The following is a 25,847-nucleotide window of genomic DNA, read 5'->3' on the forward strand; positions in this document are numbered from 1 at the left end:
ACTGTTGGTGGGAATGTAAAATGATGCAGCCACCATGGAAAACAGTATAGCTATTCCCCAAAAAATGAAAAATAGAATTACCATATGATCCAGCAACTCCACTTCTGAGTACATATACCCAAAAAAACTGATATTTGTACACCCATGTTCATAGCAACATTATTCATAACAGCCAAAACATGGAAGCAACTCAAGTTGCTTGACGGATGAATGGATAAACAAAATGTGGTACAGATATACAATGGAATATTATTCAGCCTTAAAAGGAAGAAAATTCTGGCATATGCTATAATATGGATGAACCTTGAAGACACTGTGCTAAGTGAAATAAGCCAGACACAAAAGGACAAATATTATATGATTCCATTTCTGTGAGTTACTAGAGTAGTCAAATTCAGAGTCAGAAAACAAATGGTGGTTGCCAGAGCTGGAGAGAGGGAGAATGGAGAGTTATTGTTTAATGGGTATGGAGTCCTAGTTTGGGATAATGCAAAGTTCTGAAGACAGATGGCGATGATGGTTTCATGACAGTGTGAATGTACTTAATTCATTGTGAACTGTACACCTAAAAATTGTTAAAATGGTAAATTCTATGTTATGTATATTTTACCACAATAAAAAAAAAAGAATGGGAAAAAGAATGACATCGTTTTGGGTTGTTTTTGAACCTGTATGCTCCTGGTACGATAATAAAACAAACAGTAGGCAGAGGCCAAGTTTGAAAACAAACTATACAAAACCAGATAGTCTTTCTTAGTATTAGTGGCAGAGAAACTTAAAATAATTAAGTTTCTAATTCCTCCCAACCAGTAGAAAGTTAATCTTCTTTCTCATCAAGAATTTATTGAGCACAAACGAGGCACTAGGTTAGGAACTGGGAATATGTTGTGTTGCTGCAAGTATGCATACATACTCAGAGCCCAAGAGGCCAAGTGTTCTTATACAAACACAAAACCAGGTGACAAAGTTTAGGCATTATGTGATGTACTGAAAAACTTCTAGTTGGATCCAGAATGTTCACTCTTCGTGGTCCAAACATTTTGCCTTCCCAAAGCTGTAAGTCTTCTAGACAGTAGCTACTTACGGTGCTTTTCCCAACTGATCTGGATCTATTCCAGAATGACATTTAAACTATTTTTTATCTACTTTCCTAGAAGCCACCATGGCTTACTAAACACTATTTGTGGGACACAAGCCCCAAGTGTTTGGTTCCAACGCAATACTACCTGGCAATATTAACCAACATGGTGACAATTTAGAAAGTGGCTACACAATTATTTTGGACAAGAAGGCTAAACATCTCTATTTACTTTTGCTGAAATTTAACTTATAATGAAAAGGTTCTGAGGAAGAAAAAAAGAAGAAAAGCTGGATATTCTTTACTCTGTGGATCATAAGTTAAACCCAAGATAGCAACTTTCCTGGGAACTGGTAAGGTCTGTGAAATTTAAAAGGGCTATAGCCTTTAAAGTTCTTCAAAAAAATTATAAATCATGTTTTCTGACACCAAACTGATTTGAATCTCCTCCATTTTTCTTTCTTTATGAACATTTATATTCACCCTCTTTCTCTCAAGCATCTTTAATCTTTCATCTTCTACTGGTTCCTTTCTCTTTGCCTTTAAACTAAAATAGATTTCCTTAATCTTGAAAAATCTTAACTGGGATGTCCTCCCTTCCAGATAGTCTCACCTCTTGTCAGTATCAAACTTCTGAAACAGACTAAAATAGTCTCAAATAGTCCAAATCTGGGTTCGATAGAAACTGTTTTCTGTTTTACCAAAAACCATGCTCTTTTCTCAGTCCCTAACCTTAATGGTGTTATTCTATTTACCCTAGTGATTACTAGCACCTCCTTTCAAATTTCCCTTTCCTTGGTTCCCACAACTAAAATTTCCCTCCTTGGCTCCCAAAACTAAACTCTTCTAAATCTTCTTTTAACTTCTCAACCACTCCTCCTGCCCCCTGTAATTCCCTCAACAACCCTCTTTCCAACCCTCAATTGTGAGCATTCCCCAGGGCTCAGTCCTTGGATACGTACTCTTCTATTTACACATTCTTTAAGAGGGCTCAACCATTTTCATACCTCCAACTATAGACTTTTTGGTTGCATGACTAAAATTTAGATTAAGTTCAAGACTGAGTTCCAAATTTACATCCTCTTACTGGAAATTGCTTGAAATGCCTAGCTGTCAGCTCAAATTCAACACAGCTAAGAAATATATTTTTGGGTAGCTAACAGTTAAACTTTAACTTTTCTTCACCTAGTTAAATTCTACCACCCTTTCAGCTCAATCATCATTTTCTCAGGAAAACATTTCCTGACTCCCTGATTACCAAATGTCCACATACCTCTCATCCACAGCCGTTCATAGCTATAATTTCCCATCTATTTTGTGATTCTTTAATGGCTACCTCCTCCACTAGTTGGTAAGGTCCATGAGAGCAGGGATCAAGCCTTTTGGGAGTGGAAGGTGAGGGGTATGGTAATCACCATATTCTCAGCACCTACCATTAAGTTTCAGACATGTAGTAAATAACATTGATCCAAAATTTGTCAAGTGAATGAACAAAAGCGCTCTACATTTTTCCTGGGTAACGAGTCTCCCATCAATCCTATTTCCATCTCAATTGCTAATATTCCACTGTAATCCAGGTCTCTACTCCACGGTTTAATTACAAAAGTAGTTTACTCCATGAGCTCCTTCAGATTTTCCTCACTTCACTCTACACTGCCACAAGAATAATTTCCTTAACTTTTTTACTATGCCATTCTCCTAACCAATAATCTTCAGTGACCTCCTATTTGCCTCAAAAATAAATCTAAGCTAATGCAGACATTTCACTAAAGAGCTCAATTTGCCAAGAACACCAATGTCAGCTGCTCAGGACAGCCCTTCCCATTGGCCATGGCTTTGAAAAACACACCAGTTCTTCTCTTTGACTCTCCCTTATTCTAAGTTCCCTGCAGACCACCAGCAGTAACATTACCTTGGAAATGTTACTACTAACTGCATCACAAACATCTAATATTAATTAACCAAGTTTTATTGGCAATACATTTACAAACTATCTCTTAGGATGTGTTTCTTACAAGGTATGATTAATATTATTATTTATAAAATTCTTATCAATTATAGTTTCGGATAGTTTCATAAATTTGGCCTTAAATTCTAATGATCACAGATTCAAAAAGTCTAAGTAAATTATGGCAAATTAAATTTACCTATCTAAAATAACAGCTGAAGACTGGTTTAACATTAGAAAAAACTGTTAATATAACACACCCCATTAAGAAACTGCGAGTGTTGGGGCTGGCCCGGTGGCACGGCGGTTAAGTGCGCACGTTCTGCTTTGGCAGCCCGGGGTTCGCCAGTTCGGATCCTGGACATGGCACCGCTTGGCAAGCCATGCTGTGGCAGGCATCCCACATATAAAGTAGAGGAAGATGGGGATGGGTGTGAGCTAAGGGCCAGCAAAAAAGAGGAGGATTGGCAGCAGATGTTCACTCAGGGCTAATCTTCCTCAAAAAAAAAAAAAAGAAAGAAAGAAAAGAAACTGCAAGTTTCTAAGGGACCAGGCCCGTGGCCGAACAGTTAAAGTTCCACATGCTGTACTTCAGCGGCCTGGGTTTGCAGGTTCGGATTGCAGGTGTGGACCTACTCTACTCATCAGCCATGCTGTGGAGGCATCCCACGTACAAAGTAGAGAAGACTGGCAGAGATGTTAGCTCAGGGCTAATCTTCCTCATAAAAAAAAGAAAGGAAGAAAGAAACTGCAAGTTTCTTTTTCAAGGGACTGTTTCTGTATGAAATAAAATTCATAAAACATACACCAAAAATAAGAAAAAAAAATAACCATAATGTGTTACTATGCTATGATATTAAAATCTTTATGAAATATAATAATATGTAATCAAATCGAGTGGCTTAGTTTCTCTTCATTAAAGCCCAATAATTTAAACTAGGTTTTCTAATGGTAAGTATAATGCCTTTTTCCCCAGACAGATTATTCATATAATTTATGGTAAGAGCTACAGAGAAAGAAATACTAAACTTTTAAAATTCTTATAAGATCTCTAAGTGATTTAATCTCATGCTGCATAATTTTATGCATGTTTCAACACAAAAAAACTTCCTGAACTGGAAACCTGCATTATTATTAAAGTTAGAATACTTACGGATTAGAAAAAGAACAGACAAGTGGACAAATAGGTAGGCAGGTACCACACTACTAGAAGACCACTAGTAGATAAGACCCAAAAATCTAGCAGGGAGGGGAACACTATTAAACAGTCTTGCTTAATTCAGTGCTTTCAGAGAATTAAATGGACCTCAGTTCATGATTAAATACAATTAAGAAAAACAAAACAAAAAACCTTAGCAGTCACACTCCCTGAACTTTATAAAATAATCCTGTCCTCACATCATATCTAAACTCAAGAAAAGACAATGGGAATTTTACCACAGATTTTTTAAAAGAATTCCAATTTGATTTTTCAAAAGGAACTAAACAAGGACTCCAGTTGTTCTGTGTTTTATCTCCAGTGTTATATTAACCCAGAGACCTTAGGCAATTTGCCCAAAATCAAAATGAAGGGAAGAGGTTGTAAGAATGACATAGTGGCATAAACACAGAACCTGTTTTAAAATGGTACTGAATAATTACCCTGGAGAAAAGTGTAAAGCAAACACAGAGATCAAGGCCCTGAAGCTAAGCCAAATGATGAAAGCACAACACAGCAAAAGGTCTCTATTAAGTTTATCGCTAACATAAAAAGTGGTCTGTAAAGGTGAATCCAATGTATTCAATCTAATCCAGAGTATAAATCAAATCCAAGTTTATACACAAGTATCAAATTAGGTAATAATACATTAGTAAGAATAATTCCTTTAAATTATCTAAAAATAATTTTTAAATATTTGTTCATAAACTCTCCCAATACTTGAATGAAAGAGCCATAATTCCTCCATATGATATTAAATCGACATCAGATAATCTGCGAACTCCCACAGGACATCCTGATCAGTAGCAGAGTTCTTTACATCCCATAGAAAGCTCTCAAGTTTACAAAACGCTTTTAGATCTATTATGCCTCACTTAAACTTTACTCCTTACAACTGCTTGTTTTTACAATTAAGGAAACTGAAGCTCACCAAATTGACCTGCACAAAACAATTTATCTAGGGTGTTCTGACTCAAAGTTTAAAAAAAATTATATATTTTGCTCATCCTTAGTTAAAATATCTACTTTCCTTTACTTCATCAATAAATAAAGCATCATTAGCAGAATGGGCATATCGGCCTGAACAAGCACTAACTTTCTAAACCAGACTGCATGACACCCACAATTGGATATTCATTGTCCATTTCAACAAGTAACTTTAAGTGTTTGCTCAGTAATTACTCAATTTGCTGGGAAAAAACAAAAACCACAAATAAACACTAAATAACGTAGGGCATCACCACTTAGAATATGCGCAAAATTACCCAATATGTTGCAAAAACTATACACACAACTATTTCTTAAATAATCTGTTTCCACGCTGATAGCAAAAATTCACCTTGGTTGATTTGCTTTCTTTTTCTCTGCTAAAAATGTGATGAATTCTGAATTGTTGCAAGAAAACAAATTAACCGTTTTGGGAGAAAATAATATATAAATGTTATATAAATGAATTTGTTTGCCACAACAAGTAGCATCATTTCACAAGAATCCTGGTTTGTAACTTAACCACATAATAAAGAAAAAATTAACCAAGACCCAATGGTTTATTTATTTATTTTTCTTTTTTAAAGACTGGCACCTGAGCTAACAACTGTTGCCAATCTTTTTTTTTTAATCCTTCTCCTCAAAGCCCCCCAGTACAGAGTTGAGATTCTAGTTGTAAGTGCCTCTGGTTGTGCCATGTGGGATACCACCTCAGTGTGGCCTGATGAGCGGTGCCATGTCCACACCCAGGATCTGAACTGGCGAAATCCTGGGCCGCCAAAGCAGAGCGTGCGAACCTAACCGCTCAGCCACAGGGCCGGCCCCAAGGACCCAATGTTTTAAATGCCCTTTTGGCAAAAAGCAATCATTACCAACACCAACAGCATTTAACATATATCCAACCATATTAAATTGACTCATAGGAAACTCCAGCTGACAGCCATCTTCTGAATCTAAGAAATACAAGCACTGCACAGCAAGAATAACCCTATGTCTAGACTACAGGTTGTCAATGGACTTAATTTATCATCACAAAAGACTGATCTCCCAATCATCCAATGGAGAGATGAAATAATGGAATTTAAAAAAAATAAAATAACTAGGGGCCTAATGGTTAAGTTCGGCACGCTCCACTTCAGTGGCCTGGGATTGCAGGTTCAGAGCCTGGGCACAGACCTACATCACTTGTCAGCCATGCTGTGGCGGTGACCCACATATAAAATAGAGGAAGACTAGCACAGATGTGAGCTCAGGGGTAATCTTCCTCAGCAAAATAAATAAATAAATAAAACTAAGCATAAACATTTCAAAACTTTGACAACATCTATAAAGGCTATTATTATAATTAAATTATCAAACAATTATTTTGGGTTAGAAGACACTGGCTCAGAGTAACACTTATTCTGCATTCCTGCTACATTCTACTTGCTAGTTCTAATTAATTTAAAGAATAAATCTATTATTATGTCAATGAAACCTACAAATCAGTGTTACCCAGCATTACTAAATTTTCATGAAAACCAGCAAAAGTTCCAACATGTATCAGTCCAAGTTGCCACGACATGCTGCAAGGTTTGCCACTCAAGAGAAAGCTTGGTGTATCTTGAATCATCTGGAATTTCTTTTAGGTTACATAAATTAATACTTATAATAATGGAAAGGACAGAGCCAGAAACAGAAAAGTGTGAAAATAACACCTTCAGAAACTGAGCAAAGAAGGAAAATCTAAAGATATTGGCTCATCAGAGCAGAATGAAGCAGACTTGCTTAAAAAAAGAGACTGGTTTTCCCAATCGCTTGGAGGGAAAAAAAGACTAACACAAAATAAATACAGTTGTTTTCTCCTAAGATACAAGATTTTGTTTGTTTAAAATTCTGGCAGTAGGAGGGTGTTTTGTTTTTAGTAACCACAAGAAAAGCTATGAATTAAAATTGATACAGAATACAATTTTTCATACAGTTTACAATAAATGCTTAAAACTAACATCTTTATGTGATAAAGCAAGTATAGTAATATGTTAATGGTAGAATTTCAGTGGTTGGGTATATGGGTGTTCAACATATGATTTTTTAAAACATTTCTGTATGTTTGAAATTTTTCATAATAAATGGGGGCTAAAACTAAATCTACCCCTTAGAGAGACAGTAGTGATTAAACAACATAATGTACACAAGCACACAGCAGCTGCCCAATAAATGTTAATCTATCTCCTGGTCCCTTTTGAACAATGTCAGTTATCCAAAGAATGGGCTAACTCAAAAAATCAAGAACTTCAGGTTCTAGCAATGTATGTTTTTGAGTAAAGAACACAACATGAAAAGCCTTCAACAATAAACACTTAGTTGTATAAACAAAGTTCTTTCAAAGACACAGATGGACTCAGAAGAAAGGAGAATACCCTAGGTGCCAGGAAAAAGAGGGAAGGAGGATTAAAAACCATGGCACCAAGAAGGGGAGGAAGGAAGAAGGGAGACTGTTCCATTAACCTAGGCTTGAGGCTTAATGACCAGGGACAGAAGACAGGGTCTTGACTGTCAGCAAGGATAAAAGCGAAACTGAGGTCACTACATAAGCCTGAAACCACTTCCATACTTTAAACCAAAGAGATTATAACACTGAAAACTGATCACAAGAAAGTGTCTCCCTTTCCATACATTTAGAGCAGAAAAAAGAAAAACCTTATTGCTTAACAACATTCACTTTTCTGGAGAAAATGGGAAGGAATGTAACTTCTTGATATGACAAATCAAAGGCTGGCACATGAACTTGACTCGACTTGCCCAGACAACCGTGACAGAGCTTGCTAGCTAGCTGCTAGCATTTCGTGCTCCCCTTCTCAGTGTGGAGTTGTCACCGGGCAGGAGTTACCCAACCCCTGGGTATGTGCTGCTGAAGACTTCTGGCCAATGCAATGTGAACAAAAGCAGAGTTGATCACCTTGGGGCCAGGGTTTTAAGAACAGGTGGTTAAAAGGTTGAATTTTATGGTATGTAAATCACATCCCAATGAGCAAGGAAGGAGAGAGAGGTGATAAGGACTTAGAAAAAAAAAAAGGCAGCAGCAAGCAGGGCTTCCGACTCTTTCCTGCCTGACAGCAGAGCCTCCCAAGCCCTGGGAAATGGAACCACAAGATGGGAGAAACCAGGGTCTCCAGATCACCAGATGGCTGATAGTCTCCCACAACTTCTCTTGTGTTAAGCCACTGATATTTCTGGGTTTGGTATGACAGTTAGTCTTACCCCAAATAATACATGAACTGAAAAGAAATTTTTTATCTTGTAAGTGGGTAAAGGGCTTATCTCAACCCAATTATAAGATAAGCTGAACTTCTTGACACATAACGAAACTGTACCCATGGAACTCTCACGCTGAAGCACTTTTGTCAATATGAGCCAATGAAGATCTTTATCTTAAATTTTTAAAAATGTTAAATAGGCAACACATACATATGGCTCAAACATTTTTTAAATAAAAAATATAAAGAATATTGTGGAAAGTTTCGCACCAATTTTTATCCTCCATTAGCCTAGTTTCTTCTGTATCCTTCCAGAGTGTTCTAACGCAAATGTAAGCAAATACTAATAACTTTTTATTCTTCTTCCTTATAAAAAAGTAGTATACTATACTGAGTGGTAACTTTACTTTCTTCATTTAATAACAGATCTTAGAGATCTTTCCATACCTGATATAAAGAGCTTCTTTTCCACAGCAATACAATTGTTCATTGTTTGGATACACAATAATGCATTTAATCACTCCCTATTGAAGGGTGTTGGGTTGCTTCCAATTGTTTGCAATTACCACAAAAATTATTCAATAAAACACCTCCTACACATTCATCATACTGTTATGTATAGAAATGCTGGGTCAAAGGATATATACATACATTTGCAACTTTAATAAATCTCAATCTCCTTTTCTAACAAATTCTCCTCATTCATTTCCATTTCATATGACAGAAGTCAAAATTCAAGGGATGGTGATTTCTACTTCCACTCATGAAGGACTAATTAATTACTACAGGAATTGCACCTGTAGGGGAAGAAGACAATTCCTCCACTCTCTAGGTCCTTCTGGCTGGTCTATGAATTAAACTGACATGAGACAGAATAACAGGAAAAAATCAACAAAGCTTTATAATATGTATACATGGGAGAAATCCAGGAAAACTGCGCAACTCACCAGAATGGCTGAGGTCACTACCTTAGATACCATCTTCAGCTAAAGACAAAGGAGGATGCTGGGGGTGGGAGTTTGGGGCTTCGAAGAGGAGGAAGGCAATTTACATGGAGAAAAAAATGTAAATGTTTGTTAAACAAGTGTTTATTGGAACAGTTGTAGACAATGTTATCTTATAGCATTAGCTCCTTCCTAGAACAGGCCTTCTGCCTTAAAATTTTTTAGACAGGGGGAATGTCAGAGTTTCTTTCAGAGTCCTTTGTTCTTAAAAATAATCAAGTCAAAGAGACACATTTTGAGGTGGCCAATTCTGATCCCCCATGCCCCCATAGTAATTAACAACTAGACAAAATGTAAGAAATAATTTTCAGACGTTGGGCAACAGGCAGCACAGGACTACAATCCTTAAGTGAAGGGAAACAAGGTGAGCCTGATGATTATCTCAGCTTGCTGCCTGGAGGTGGTTTCCAGGCTGCAGCACAGGGAGAGGGAACCCAAACAGAATCTGGTGTTCTTGCTGAGCAGAGACGAGAAATCAAAGTTCAGGGAATCCAAGGGGGCTAGAATTTGCAAGACAGAGTACTACTATAAAGGAGAGCTGCGCAAAGAGCCCAGGAGATCTGCAGAGGGATCCCCTTGGGTTGAATCCTGTCCTATGTACGTGTGGTGGGAAACAAAACACTGAAAAGCAAATGGCCAAATAATTCCTGAAGCTCACAGAAGTCAGGGAGTAGTTCACTCACACCAGCCACAATGGAAAGACTTCATATAACTCAGGACCCAGAAGAGTCACATCTTAGCAGCAGAATTAAATTAGGCGTAGATTAAAAGCTACTCTGGACTTGCCCTAGAAAAGCTTAAAAGTAAGCCTCAAAAGGATCAAACTGATCTGCATGTAACCTGTGTGCCAGACAAAATCTAACACACTTTAAAGGAATTCAACAAAATTCAGGACTCAAAGATGTAAAATTCACAATGGCCAACATCCAATAAAAAAATCACCACACACGCAAAGAAGCAGGAATATGACCATCAGAAGAAAAATTAATCAGTAGAAAAAGACCAAGAAATGACAGATGATGGAATTAGCACATGAGGACCTTTAAACAGTTATTACACGTACACTCAAGGATGTAAAGGAAAATATGAACATAATGAAGAGAAAAATGGAACATATGTATATACATATATATATATGCACACACACATAGATAAAGACCAAAGTCAAACTTCTACAGATGACAAATAGAATATCCAAAATAAAAAAGTACGCAGGACAACATTAACAGCAGACTGAAAACTACAGAAGAAAAGATCAGTGAACCTAAAGACACAGCAATAGTAATTACCAAAAATGAAGCAGGAAGAAAAAAAATTTCTTTTGGGGGGAGGGGAAGTGAAGAACAGAGCCTCATGACCTGTGAGTCAATATCAAGAAATTTAACTTAGGTAAGATTTTTAGAGTCCAGAAGAGGAGTCAGAACAGAAAAACTATTTGAAGAAATAACGGGCACACAGTGTGTGTTCAAGTATTTGCTGACAGACATAAATAAAAACAGGAAAGGGCTATAAAAACATAAAAAACAATAGTGTGAAATATATTATCTATGTAAATATGCAAGTTACCAGAAAAGCAATGTGGTAACATGGAAAGACTGAAGTTTTGAATTTAAAAAGACCTGGGTTGGCATCTAAGCTGTTTCTTCTTCGTTGTTTTGTTGGTTTTTTTTGCTGAGGAAGATTCACCCTGAGCTAACATCTATGTCACAATCTTCCTCTATTTTGTATGTGGGTCACCACCACATCATGGCCGCCGACGACTGGTGTAGGTCCAGGCCCAGGAACTAAACCCATGCTGCCGAAGCAGAGCGGGCCAAACTTAACCACTAGGCCACCGGGCCAGTCTGCTAAGCTCTGTTTCTTAATACTTATGTGACTTGGGCAAACACAATCCATCTGATTCATTTTTTTATCTGTAAAATAAGGCTGATATCTGTCCTATCTACTGCAAACCATTATCAAGTGCTGCAAACGAGATAAAAAGAGTTCCATAAATTAAATGTTGGATAGTGACTTGACTCAGAATAATTAAACATTTAGGGAGAAGATTGTTAGGCCAATAATCAGTTTTTAAAAAGCAAGAATATAGAGAAAAATTGGCAACAGATGTTAGCTCACGGCCAATCTTCCTCACCAAAAAACAAAAACAAAAACAAAAACAAAAAACCCAAACAAAAAAGAAACAATAATTTAGGGGCTGGCCCAGTCGCATAGTGGTTAAGTCCACGTGCTCTGCTTCAGCAGCCTGGGGTTTGCCAGTTCGGATCCCAGGCGCAGACCTACACAATGCTTAGCAAGCCATGCTGTGGCAGGTGTCCCACATATAAAATAGAGGAAGATGGGCACAGATGTTAGCTCAGAGCCAATCTGCCTCAGCACAGATGTTAGCTCAGAGCTAATCTTCCTCAAAAAAAAAAACAAAACAAGAATATTTGGTGAGTTCCTCCCTGACACTTACACCTGGTTCCACATTTCCCCTGTTGTAAGAGAGTTAAGTTTTTCAGAACACATTTTATATGAAACAAAACTCTTGTCATCTTTTTCATGCCAAATAAAATCCTGCTTATTAATTAACCCATACAGCAAATGCTCAGTAACTATTTTACAAATGAATGAGTAAAAAGCTTAAGATAAAAGTATAAGATAAAATAACTGGTTCTCTTCTTTTGGTCCTGGGGATAGATAAGCCAAATCAGAAGCTGGGAAAAAAAATTTCAGGGAGACCCTCCAAGCTGAGAACCCTACACTAAAATGACTAATTCCTCCTATCTCCTTGCTTTTAACTGGAGACTTCAAGATGAAACAAAACAAAACAAAACAATGAAATTGCTGGAAAGGAGATACTATTTACTCAAAATCTGAACAAGATGAACAATTAAGTTGAATCACACGAAACTGCTGCTTTTACAGTTATGCGGGATACATTCTGAGAAATGCGGCATTTAGATAATTTCATCATTGTGCGAACATCATAGAGTGTACTTACACAAACCTAGATGGTACAGCCTACTACAGACACTGGCTATACGGGACCACCACTGTACACACGGTCTGTTGCTGACCAAACGTCATTATGTGGCATATGGCTATATAAGTCAAATACGATCAAATATTGGTAATTTCTTATGGTTCAACGTAACAAAAACAATGAGACCAGAAAACAGTGCTTAAAGGAGAGCTGGGAAGAGGGGAAAGGGGCAGTGGGCTGTGCAGAGGAAAAGTACTGAGCAGTATTTTGGTGCAGAAAATTCCCAAATCACTGAACATAAAATCTTCACCAGGGCCGGCCCCATGGCATAGTGGTTAAGTTCAAAGTAGTCCACTTCAGCAGCCCAGGTTCGGATCCTGGGCGCAGACATATACCGCTCATCAGCCATGCTGTGGCAGTGACCCACACATGAAGTGCAAGAAGACTGGCACAGATATTAGCTCAGGGCTGATCTTTCTCAGCAAAAAAAATCTTTACCAACAACTAATATTTACATATAAACCCTGTAAACTCAAAAGCTGTAACTTGGTACTCTCTAGAAGCCCACACCACTGCACTAGGTGTTTATGGGTGTGGGACAGCAGGATGCTGTGTAGGGAGTTAGTGGGAAGTAGAGCTGGGGAAGTAGGCTGTGACCATCCAGCTGAAGAATGTGAATTTGGGGCCGGCCCGTGGCCAAGTGGTTAAGTTCACACACTCTGCTTCAGTGGCCCAGGGTTTCGCTGGTTCGGATCCTGGGCGCGGACATGGCACTGCTCATTAGGCCACGCTGAGGCGGCGTCCCACATGCCACAACTAGAAGGACCCCAATTAAAAAAAATATATACAACTATGTACTGGGGGCACTCAGAGAGGGGAAAAAAAAAAAGATTGGCAACAGTTGTTAGCTCAGGCGCCAATCTTTAAAAAAAAGTATGTGACTTTCTTTCCATATGAGGAAGGGAACCACAACAATCTCTTCTGACTTCTGCTTTCACTGCACTAGTTTCTCCTATTTCAGATGCACTTTCAAGTTGAAAATCAATATACAATACTATAAATCCTTGAAACCTTTTATAATAATAAAAACAACAACAACCAGACACACAAAAGCTTTTATCTATATACAAAATAACAAACAGCCAGGCCCTAATAAATCCACCAAATCAGAGTTTTAATATGAGATTAAGGAATTCTGTTTCAAAACTATCAAAACTAGGGGCAGGCCCTGTGGCCAAGTTGTTAAGTTCGCACGCTCTGCTTCAAAGGCCCAGGGTTTCGCCGGTTCAAATCCTGGGCCAGGACATGGCACCGCTCATCAGGCCATTGCCGACGAAAATAATCCATAACCAATCTATAAATGAAAATTTGGGAGAGTTTATTCTGAGCTGAAATCTGAGGACCATGGCCCGGGGCCTTTCTTCCTGAAGGAAGAAAGGGCACCAAAGAAGTGAGGTATACAGAGTGGTTATATACCCCCATACAGGACGTTTCACATATGATTGAAATGTCCCTCCCACAATAGTCACAAGATTGCCCTGTCAGCACAGAGCTTGGTGGACACAGCAGGTAGTGGGTCTGCTATCTCAGAGCAGGAGGCAAGCCTGTTGTCTTGAGCTGGGTGGTCACAGGTGAGCACAGCAATCAGTTCCTAGCCTAAGGAAAGAGGCTTAATCCTTAAGGGAACGCCAACGTTGGGAGGGGGAGGGAAGTTGCACCTTTATCTCAAGGGCCTTTGTTCTTGCCATAGGGAATATCTAAAGCAGATATACTATGCATGCTCAAAGGTCAGGCCGAATTAGGTTTACACCAAATGGCTTCCTCATATTCTCCAATATATCCTATTGCTTGCCATTTTTATTTGTCACCATGCTGAGGTGGCATCCCACATGCCACAACTAGAAGGACCCACAACTAAAAATACACAACTATGTACCAGGGGACTTTGGGGAGAAAAAGGAAAAATAAAATCTTAAAAAAAAAACTATTCAAAACTAACTCTGCTACCTAATTACCTCAGAAAAGTGGATTACCTACTGAAAATATTTTTGCACTGTCCTTAATGTATGATTAATTTATATATTTATACTTTAATATAGACCAGTTTCATAGACCAGAGAATGTTCCAACCTTAGCAATATAAAAGTCCTTACATATTACTTTCCCTTTTAAAAGTTGCTAACTTTTGGAAAAATTTCAGTGATTTTTATATTTATCTGGTTTTACAAAGGGCAAAAAGACAAAATCAATGCCTTCTGTTTCTCAGCTGATAAAAGAGCTAAATTCTTAGTCATTCCTTTTGACTGCATTCCTTAAGGCAGTCTCTAGAATAAGGACTAATTTTTTCCTCTTATCTAAGACAATGAAGTTGTCCTTTGATAGGCAGTATATTCCAAATTTAGGCATCATTTAGGCAAAAAGAACTAAAGAGTATTTGGTAGAACTGAATTCCTTTACCAAGAGACTTCACTCCTTTGCTCTCCATAATCTCAATGCGTACACATTTTAAATACCAGGTAAGGGCTCTATAAATATCCTTGGCCTTACTCTTCAAGTAAGTTCAGCTAACGTTTTCCTGAAGGAGCCTTGGAAGGATTATATAAAAGGTGTGGTGCATTACAGTTCACTTCCCATAGAAAGCCTTATCTTGAGCAATTTCATCTGCAACAACAAAGGGAAAGGGAAGGGAAAGACCATTTATGGGCAAATGCAATTTGACGGATGGTCTACATATTTAAAAATCTTCATCCTCACCATAACCCTGTGGGAGTATGTTTCATTACCTCAGTTTTACAGAGAAGGAAACTGAAGGTTGAAGAGAGTAATTCGCCCAGGTCACAGTAAGTGGTAAGTGAGCCAGGATCTGAATCCAGGACTGTAGTTCCAAAGCCTGCTCTATTTTGCCATTCACATTGCCTCTCCCAACACGAGCTCCACATGACTACAGGACTTCATCTCTCTTGTTTTTCCCTTCAGGTGTAATAGGTGTGCTCAGCAATGGCACTAATTAACCGATGGCAGATTCCGTTCATGAATAAAACTCTCCATTACATCCCTTCTCCCTCCTTGAAGTTTTTGTCCACTTCATGTTTCTATCACGTTGCAGAGCTGATCCGGCCAGTGCAGGTGATATCGACCCTGATATCAGTTTCCCCACATTAAACTCAGCATATATGGGGTTAAAACCAAAACACTCATTCCCTGCTTACTCTCTGGCTTCCTGGCTCCAGAATCCACTATCCTCCATGGAGACAGACACCGTCAAGGACAAGCACCTGGACTATCTCCTCCCGCAAAGAGATACGGGCTGGTGGGAAAGCTGCTGACCAGCAAGGTCATGAGCTCCCTCCTCTCTACAAGTGTCTCAAGGCCAAAGACAGGCTGGTGGGAAAGCTCCGACCAGCAAGGCCATATGCTCCCCCTCTCCTACCTAAAGCCCCAAATAAAAACCCTTCCTTTGAGCTTTTTGGGGAGTTTGGGATTTCAGCGTTAGCTGCCCTCTCTCCTTGCTCAGCACTGTGCAAAAATAAAGTTCCTTCTTTCTTCCACCACCCCCGGTGTCAGAGATTGGCTTGCTGCGCAACGGGTGAGCAAACTCACTTCAGGTTCGGTAACACAGGAACTCTGGGAATTCTGTTAGGTGACTTGCAGGCTGTCTTTCTAGTTTAAACTTAAATTACAAATGAAATCTTCCTAGATACCAGAGTATTCTTTAAACATGATTTCTTTTTGTTTCTTTTTTTTTTTTTGTAACTTTGCATTTGAATTATTTATAACTTACATGCACATTCTCCTGGTTAATTTTTCTCACGTATCATTTCACTTCACTGTTTATCTTATGATTTTAAATATACATCACATCTGTTATATTTTAAAACATTTTTTAAACAAAAACGGTTAAGAGTTTGTTCTGTTTTACAAGTGCACAAATCCAGGAATTCAAGTCAGCACCCATTTTCACTATCACTCCTCCTACAGAGAGTTACACATGTCATTCAAGCCTTCAAGAGGAGAATTTATAGGTACTATAAATACCATGCATTCAATCTAACACAATTTTCTAATTTCAGTAAAATTATTAAAGTTGAATGAAAACAGATGCCTGGTTCTCTTCATTCATTGTTTTTAGATTCCAGTCCACACTTCTTGTTCCTCCACACTCTATTTTAATGCAGATACAAGAGTAAGTACTGGCACAGTTCTGACGGCCATCACTTGAGATTCTTTCTTTAGTTTCAAATTTATCTAACTCATTCAAATAAAGATGAGTCACTGACTTCCAGTTTTATAAATACTGTTCCTCTCCAGTTGAAGGAGCTACAGTACCCCTTACAACTCATAAATCAGGCAAGGGGAATGTGAGATCCCTCCATTAACCAGATTAGGAGGCATTTTAAAGCAGCTAAATTAAGAATTTCACGATATGAACAACCAACTTAAGAAGAATGAAAAGTACTGAAGGGCTTTTTTCTGATATTCCCAACTATTTCCTCTACCATATGCCCATAGCATTTAATTTATCCTTCTCTTATGGTACTTACTACTTTATAACGTGCATTATGGTTTTTAGTGAAGATAACTTTTTCTTCTTCTAGATCCATGCTGTCCGATAGAAATATATGAGACATATATTATTTTATGTTTTCTAGTAGTCACATTAAAAAATAAAAAATAAAATTGTCTTTAATAATGTATTTAACCCAATATATCCAAAATATTGTCATTTAAACATGTAATCAATATGAAAATTAATGAAATATTTTACATTTTTTTGTACTAAGTCTTCAAAATCAAGTGTGTAGTTTACATTTACAGCACATCTCAATTCAGGCGATTCATGTTTCAATTGCTCAATAGCTACATATAGCTGGTGACTACCACACTGAACCACCACAGGGAAAGGGGGCGGGGGGATAAGCTATTTTACAGTTGGACAGACTTGCTTTCAAATCTCAATTCCACTACTTCCTGGCCCTGAGGTGGTTTCCTCATTTAAAAAAAAATTAATAATAATAACAATACATCTCTCATAGGATTAAAGGAGATATAATGCCTAGAAAACACCTGGTCCCTTAGGAGAGGGCTCACAGAAAGCCCTCAATAAATGCCAACTATTAACATATATTTGTATCCTGTAACAGTAAGCACAGTGTCTTGAACATAGTAGGTATTCAATAAATGCTTGCTGAAGGAAGAAAAATTAATTTGCAAGACGTCTGAAAGCCATTTTAACTGCTTCTTTGTAAAATATACAAATATCTCATACAAACAGGAAAAGATTTTCTTGGATTGTTGGTGACTAAATTTGTTTTGAACACAAATTAGGAGAAATGCACACAAGAGAAAAGTATCATTTCATCTCTTGGACTGTTCACGGACTTTATTTTCTTCCAAAGAACAATGAATTATTAAGCAACTATATACTGTAAAGCACTCTTATCAAGAGATTTCTAGGGGCTGGCCCCGTGGCCAAGTGGTTGGGTTTTCGCGCTCCGACTTGGAGGCCCAGGGTTTCGTGGGTTCGGATCCTGGGTGCGGACATGACACCACTCGTCAGGCCATGCGGCATCCCATGTGCCACAGCTGAAAGGACCCACAACTAAAAAAAATATACAACTATGTACCGGGGGATTTGGAGAGAAAAGAGAAAAATTAAAAAATTTTAAGAAAAGAGGAGAGATTTCTTAAAAAGTGTTTGCCATAAATGACGGTGCTAATTTAGTGTTAACTCTCAATTAACTGCAGGAATATTTCTGTCTGAGGCTGGGATAAAAACACATCCCATTTCTGGGCTTTACATGGAGAATGAGCCAGTGGTACATGTAAGATCCTTTATAATCTAGATGCTGAAAACTTCTTAAACTCTTTACTTCAGTCAGTACTGCCTCCTTAATTTCTCAAAGCATCTCATTTTTCACCTGTGCTTATGACTCCCTTGCACATGTTTTGTATTCCAATAGATCACAGAATCACAAACTACCAGAAGGATCTTAAGAGAGAATCCAGTCTTTGTATTTTCCAAAGCACGTACCATAGGTGGTCAGCAAGATGATTACAGGTGCTGTGTGTCAGTATTTAATGGTCATATGGTTTAATGGTCATATATTTCATTTAATGTATATTAGAAAAACATAACCAGGACATCAAAGTCAAGAATTCACATGTATCTTCACTTACGACAGGGGATAAAGTAGACAATCCCTACTTAAAGGGGGAAAAAAGTGGTAGGTTTTTAAGCTAAGAGTAGCAGAGCTGGGTTATACTCAAGTCCAAATTCTAATTTTGGGGGCCAGCCCGGTGGCATAGTGGTCAAGTTTGCATGCTCCGCTTCACAGGACCAGGGTTCGCAGGTTTGGATCCCGTGCATGGACCTACACACGACTCGTCAAGCCATACTGTGGCAGCGTCCCACATACAAAATAGAGCAAGATGGGCACAGATGTTGGCTCAGGGCCAATCTTCCTCACCAAAACAAGAAAAAATCCTAATTTTGTGCTCTTTTCATTGCCCTAAAGAATCTACTGTCTGTATGACACCAAGTGATTAACTTTCTTATACAATTGTTTTTGATCATAATCTCATTTATCAAACAACTGTAAACAATGGTAGTGTCTTAAAGTACTCATGTTCTTCCACAATGATGGGTGCATAACGGGGCATTAATAATGCCTTGATTATGTGGTTAGATTGTTTCCAACTACTGAAAGTTAGCACAGGTGGAAATCCCATATTGGCACAAACAAAACAATCATAATATATCCTAACGTCAAATAAAGTTTGGATTGTTTTTTGCATTCTTCATTTCACTATTTTCCCCCCATGAATGAATAAGGAATCAGGATATAGTATACATATAAGTCCTAGAAACTATATAAAATATACATACAGAGAATATACATTAACCAGAAACAACTCATATAAGTTAAATAACATGGATTTTAGAAATTGTACTGTTACTCAAACCTCTCATCTAACACATGAGGAAACTGAGACTCAGAGTGGTAAAAACAACTTGCCCAAAGTCATACAATTAGTTAAAGGCAGTGCCAGCTCTAGTCCTAGGTCACTCTTTGTGCTGTTTCATGGATTCCAAACAAACAGTGGGGAAATATATCTAAATTCTTCCATTATACTTGTACAAATCCTGCTTAAGGTGAGGTGGGATTCGAAAATCTTTTCATTACGTAGAATTTCTGCTCATGATGGACTCAGACTAGTAATTAAATTCACTTTGTCTAATAATGCTGGTTTGTCTGCCTGAGAAATCTACAATACTCCAAAGGATAGGAGCTGTTGCTATACAATTGTTCTTTTTTTTGAGGAGGATTAGCCCTGAGCTAACTACTGCCAATCCTCCTCTTTGTGCTGAGGAAGCCTGGCCCTGAGCTAACATCCATGCCCATCTTCCTCTACTTTATATGTGGGACGCCTACCACAGCATGGCGTGCCAAGCGGTGCCATGTCCGCAGCCCGGATCTGAACTGGCGAACCCCGGGCCACCGAGAAGCGGAACGTGTGATATACAATTGTTCTTGGCAGTTAAGAAAAGAGGATTCTTGAGTAACGTTCGCGCACTCAGCTTTGGCAGCCCAGGGTTTCGCTGGTTTGGATCCTGGGCGCAGACATGGCAGCACTCATCAGGCCATGCTGAGGCAGGTCCCACACAGCACAACCAGAGGGACCTACAACTAGAATATACAACTATGTACTGGGGGGCTTTGGGGAGAAGAAGAAGGAAAAAAAAAGAATGTTGGCAACAAATGTTAGCTCAGTTACCAATCTTTAAGAGGATTCTAGTTCCAGGTGACTCTTCTCATTTTGTGTCCATTTATGAACCCCTGACATTCTCAATAGTCACACACTAATTTCACCAACTGCAACCCTCCAGGGTAGACTTGAAAGAGTAAGGTCTTTGAAATCAAAGAGAACCTGCTGACTACCAGCTCACTTAGGATATAACACTGGACAAATTGCTTCATCTCTCCAAGCCTATTTCTCAACTGAGATAATAAGATAACACTACCTCAGGGGCTGGTCCCGTGGCCGAGTGGTTAAGTTCGTGCACTCCACTTAGGCGGCCCAGGGTTTCACTGGTTCGGATCCTGGGCGCAGACATAGCACCACTCATCAGGCCATACTGAGGTGGCATCCCACATGCCACAGCTAGAAGGACCCACAACTAAAACTACACAACTATGTACTGGGGGGATTTGGGGAGAAAAAGCAAAAAGAAAAAAGATACTACCTCATAAGACTATCAAGAATATTAAATAATATAGATAGTATGGTACACTATCTTAGGATACTGTTAAGTGAAAGGTTAAGAAAAATGTTCACTTTATGAGTTTGAAAGTGGGTTTAGGGGCCAGCCCAGCGGCTGAGTGGTTGAGTTTGCGTGCTCTGCTTTGGTGGCCCAGGGTTTCACCAGTTTGAATCCTGGGTGCGGACATGCCACTGCTCGTCAGGCCACACTGAGGCAGCGTCCCACATGCCACAACTAGAAGGACCCACAACTGAAAAAAATATATATACAACTATGTACCGGGGGGCTTTGGGGAGAAAAAGGAAAAATTTAAAAATCTGAAAAAAAAAGAAAGTGGGTTTACACTGTGTAATGCTGAAATATTAATTCCTGTTCAATACATAAAATAGTACCTCTTACGTAAATATTTAAAAAGTATTCACTCTGTGCATAGCTTAAAGATAATGGTCCACAAATTTATAATCTAAAGCTGATATATCAAGAGAATCTAAACTGATAATCTAAACTGATATATCAAGAGATAGTATCATGAAATTTAGAAAAACTACTTCATGATACTTTTAAGTACTAAAAAATAACACTTAGGGTGGCCGGCCCGGTGGCGCAGCAGAAGTTCGCACGTTCTGCTTCAGTGGCCCGGGGTTCGCCAGCTCGCATCCTGGGTGCAGACATGGCACTGTTTGGCAAGCCATGCTGTGGTAGGCATCCCACATATAAAGCAGAGGAAGATGGGCATGGATGTTAGCTTAGGGCCAGTCTTCCTCAGCAAAAGGAGGAGGATTGGCAGCAGTTAGCTCAGGGCTGATCTTCCTCCAAAAATAAATAAATAAACAAATAAATAACACTTAGGTTCCAGATTTTTCCTTTTTTTAGTGTTTATCAGAGACACATACTGAAGTACTTATAAGTGAAATGACATAGTGTCTGGGATTTGCTTTAAAATATACCAGTCTCCCAACTCCTGTGCCAAAAAAAAAGGTGGGGATAGTTGAAGCTGGGTGATGCATACATGTGGAGTCATCAAACTATTCTTTCTACTTCTGTGTATGTTTGAAATTTTCCATATGAGAAAGGTTTTTTTTTTAATCTAACGAAAACAAGAAAAACTATGCACACCACCAATAACGTTCTCCTAAGGAACCAAGGTCTCCATCCGAAACTCCTAAACACAAGATACAACTGGTCATTTCAGCCAAAAATATATGAAGTATTTTAAAATTACTCTCAACATAAAGCTTCTCTTGTCTCTTTATCAAATATTAGCTAGAAGAGCAGCATCTTCTCCTTCTTTGCTATTACTATTCCTCCACCTGGTAGAACAGGCCAGGCTGTATTTTTCCTTTTTCCCCTTATACTTTCTAGTTATATTTTTTTATAACTACAACTACTACTAGTTATATATATACATATAACCGGGACTGCTATCCCACCATTACTGTTATTACACCTACTATTTAATAGTGGGCCCATTGGGTATACTTGACCTTTTAAAAACCATGACTCATCCGAGAGGGTTAAAAAAAAAAAAAAAAAAAGCGCACATACTTTCAAAATAACAGCCACAATGACTGAGGAAAAGCTGTGAACTAATCTGCAGTCTTTATAGAGGTTTATTATAATTTACGAACAGATTTTTAATTTGTTGGTATATGATGCATTAGACAATCCGTTGAAATTATTTAAAGGTAACCATAAATACTTTCAAATAAATTTTTTAAGTGAATTACTACATAACTTTGAATACTACACTAGAGAGAACCTTAAAATATTTGAACTTCAGACTTAATCTAACTCTAAATACTCCCATGTTGTTTCAAAATAAAAATGTAGTTTACTATACCGCCACTTAAATACTTACATGCTTTGCCTTTTCATAATTCTAATAGCAAGTACACAGAGAACAATCTTCCCCAAATTTGCATCCAAAGGGATAAAGGAGCACATGTCTACTTCCCTACCAAACAGTTCCACTTACCAAAAAGCAAATACAGAACATATTCCATAATTTCACTTCAAATGTGCCTACCTTTTTTATTTCTTTAATTAACTTACGCTCTTTCACATACATAAATCAGATTTAACTAATTCTCAAACTAAGTGGAATAAAATTTGCTTTTGTTATCTTTAAAGAAGAAAAAAGTAGTTTAAAAATAGCTCCAGGGGGCCAGCCTGTGGCTGAGTGGTTAAGATCACACGCTCTGCTTTGGTGGTCCAGGGTTTCACCGGTTGGGGTCCTGAGTGCAGACATGGCACTGCTAATCAAGCCATGCTGAGTCGGCATGCTACATGCCACAACTAGAAGGATCCACAACTAAAAAATACACAACTATGACCAGGGGGATTTGGGAGAGAAAGGAAAAATAAAATCTTGGGGAAAAAAATAGCTCCACCTCCTGAAGAATATACACAGTTGTTAATGGTACTCTCCTTTCAATTTTTATGTATATAAAATTGGAGGAAAATCAATTAAATTTGGAAATCCCTGCTCCCCAAAACACCTCCACATCCAATTTACACGACACCTTTTCCCTTTCTGGAGCATAAATACAACTGCATTAGTTTACTCATCCTCAATCAGTTGACAACATTTACTGAGTCTCAGCACTGAAATAGGTACTCTGGAAAGTTACAAAGGAATATAAGACCTAGAAACTACTCTCAAAGAGTTTATATATCATCCCCATAAGGGAAGAAAACTGTAGGTACTAAAACAATATCCTTCCTGAGCATCTTCCTGACAATCGAAGGTGGAGCAGGGACTACATTTTCAGGCCAGGTTCTTTGCTCTAAGTAATCCAAGAAAGATAGTAACTACTAAATTAAACAGACTCCAAAAGTGGTCAAATCTAAGTTATTTATGGATTATATATGCTGCTACACACTGCCACATGCATGACAATGGAAGACCACTCTTGTAAGTGGAGGTTTCCAAATATCTCTAACGCACACAAAGGAAGAGATACGTACTCCTCAGATGGGCCACTTTGCCTAATAATGTCCTATTTCTGTCACAAACTACTAACAAAGAGGTCAACAATATTAGGATTCTAGTTTGAGGAAACAACATGAATTATATATCCCCAAAGACCAAATAGGAAATTCCAAAAAGCTTGACAGAGTTAAGAATCTCAGTCGTATCCACTAGAGAAGTAGCTGAAGAATAAAGAAAAAGATACTATCTTTCTAGTCTTCAAGTTGTCCATGAGAAATCATCTGAGGCTCCACATTTCTGATGGCTCTGGAAACTTCCGTCTGTCTCCTGATTATACATGTCTTTTCCTCTAGGGAATTACTCTGTATAGAATACTAGAGCAAATATCACAGTGGCGGGGGGCGGGGGGGGGGGGGGGGGACTGCCAAGACTAGCAATTTTCTACAAACTAGTGGTCTTCCCATGACCATGAACACCTTAGATAATTCTGATGACAAAAGTGTATCAAGCGGCAGTTTCATTCTACTTGTCAACCTTTGGGCCTAATTCTCCATACTTAATTGTTTAAAAAAAAGTATCCCTACCAGATTTGCTCCAAATCTTGCAGAACTGTCCAATACGCACTTATGTCTGCTGCATTAAATCTAGAGGAGATATGTCATTTAACTGAAACACATCAAACAACATCAAATCCAGATTTCATTAAGAAGTACTGTTAAAATCATTCATACATCAGAAAAGCAAGACCCCACAACCCAATCACAAATGTTGTATATGTATTACAGCTTCAGATGCCGCCCCAACTTTCCAAGCTTTGGAACTCTAAATCACTTGAAGTAATAGCTTAAACTTGAGATTCACTACAAATTGACCAAAAGAAGTAGAAGAAAAAAGAAAAGCATACATTATTTTCAGCACCCGGTAGATAACAGAAATTTGCGAATTACAAAAGAATACGGTAAAGACGTAAATTTGGCTGCTGATTACAATACACACAGAATACAGAAGCCGAGTTACCTAAACAAACATTACCTACTGCCAATAAAGAGCGGATCATTCTTTAACAGCTCAAGTACGCCAACATTTTTCATGTTTAAAAGGGTTGCTACAAATTATCCAAGTCGAAACGGATGGCCAAATCCTAAGCAGGTTTTCGCCAAGGAGCCACTGTGCTTAGAGAGCATCACACAAAAGACCTGAGCAAACATAAACACGCTCTGGGCCTTCGCCGATCGCGGCCAGGAGCCGGGGTCTCGGTTCCAGACCCCCGCCCCAGGGAGGGAAAGAGGGGTGAGGGTGGGGTCCTCTTCTCAGAACGCGCCGGGAAGCGACGGGCAGGGAGGGAAGGTGGGAGTGCAGCAGAGGAAGCAGGAGAAGCGGCAGACCAGCGTCAGCAGCTTCCAAGGCCGGCGACACCCTCGGGCCCGCACCAGGCCTGGCCCTCCCGGCCCGTCCTGTCTCCTCACCTCCCTCACGTCCTGCAGGCACTCGAGCACCGCCAGGTTGTTGCTCCAGGTGTGCTTGGGACACACACGGGTCACATCCTCCCTGCAGGACTCTTCCTCTGCCAGCTTCCAGCCCCCGCCAGCCCCGCCGGGCCCCGCTCCGCCCCGCCGGGCCAGAGGCCCACCCGCCGGGAAAGGCGGCTGCGGTGGCTGAGGCGGTTGCTGCTGCTGCTGCTGCTGCTGCTGCTGGAGCTGAGATGCCTGAGGCTGTTGCTGCCCCGCTGCCCCGCCGCCTCCAGGCTGCCCTACGAAAGACACAAGGTTGGCCCCGGGGCCCTGGACCTGGCTGTGGCCGCCCTGGCCTGGGTGTTTCTGGGCCCCGGCCGCGGCGAGCAGCAGCAGCTGCAGCGCCGCCGACAAGCGGAACATCCTCCGTACACGTCCACACGCCGCCATCTTGGGTCCGCGGCGAGCTCAACGCGCCCGGCGGCGCCGCGTATTTAAATGAGGGGGCGGGGCCGCGGGGCGGGGCCCGGCTGGCCCACCCGAGTCAGTCCCGGCCGGCGCCGAGCCGGGGGCTGGGAGCAGAGTCCGGGAGAAGGATGTGCTGGGAACGGCCCACGCCCTGGGGCTCGGCGGGCTGGAGAGCGGTGCTCCTTGCCTGCGGAGTCGGTGGCGCTCCTTAAAGAGCCTGGGTAGGGCGGCTTTGCCTAATTCCCTTGGTTGTCGTCACGGAAAAATAAAAAGGAATTGGGATTGCCACAACCAAGATGGCCGGTAGTGTCGCC

General features: G+C 39.5%; 1 protein-coding gene across 1 annotated transcript in view; it reads right to left on the reverse strand.

Moving 5' to 3' along the window:
- The window catches only part of GLG1 (golgi glycoprotein 1), a 157,873-nt gene extending 132,352 nt beyond the window's left edge, over positions 1-25,521 (reverse strand). Inside the window, exon 1 of the mRNA XM_046680445.1 lies at positions 25,081-25,521. Coding sequence (XP_046536401.1) covers positions 25,081-25,515 — 435 coding nt within the window. The 5' untranslated portion in view covers positions 25,516-25,521. The remainder of the gene's footprint in view (positions 1-25,080) is intronic.
- Positions 25,522-25,847: the final 326 nt, after the last annotated feature.

Source organism: Equus quagga, chromosome 13, assembly GCF_021613505.1.
Source record: "Equus quagga isolate Etosha38 chromosome 13, UCLA_HA_Equagga_1.0, whole genome shotgun sequence".
In the NCBI taxonomy this organism is placed as follows: Eukaryota; Metazoa; Chordata; class Mammalia; order Perissodactyla; family Equidae; genus Equus; species Equus quagga.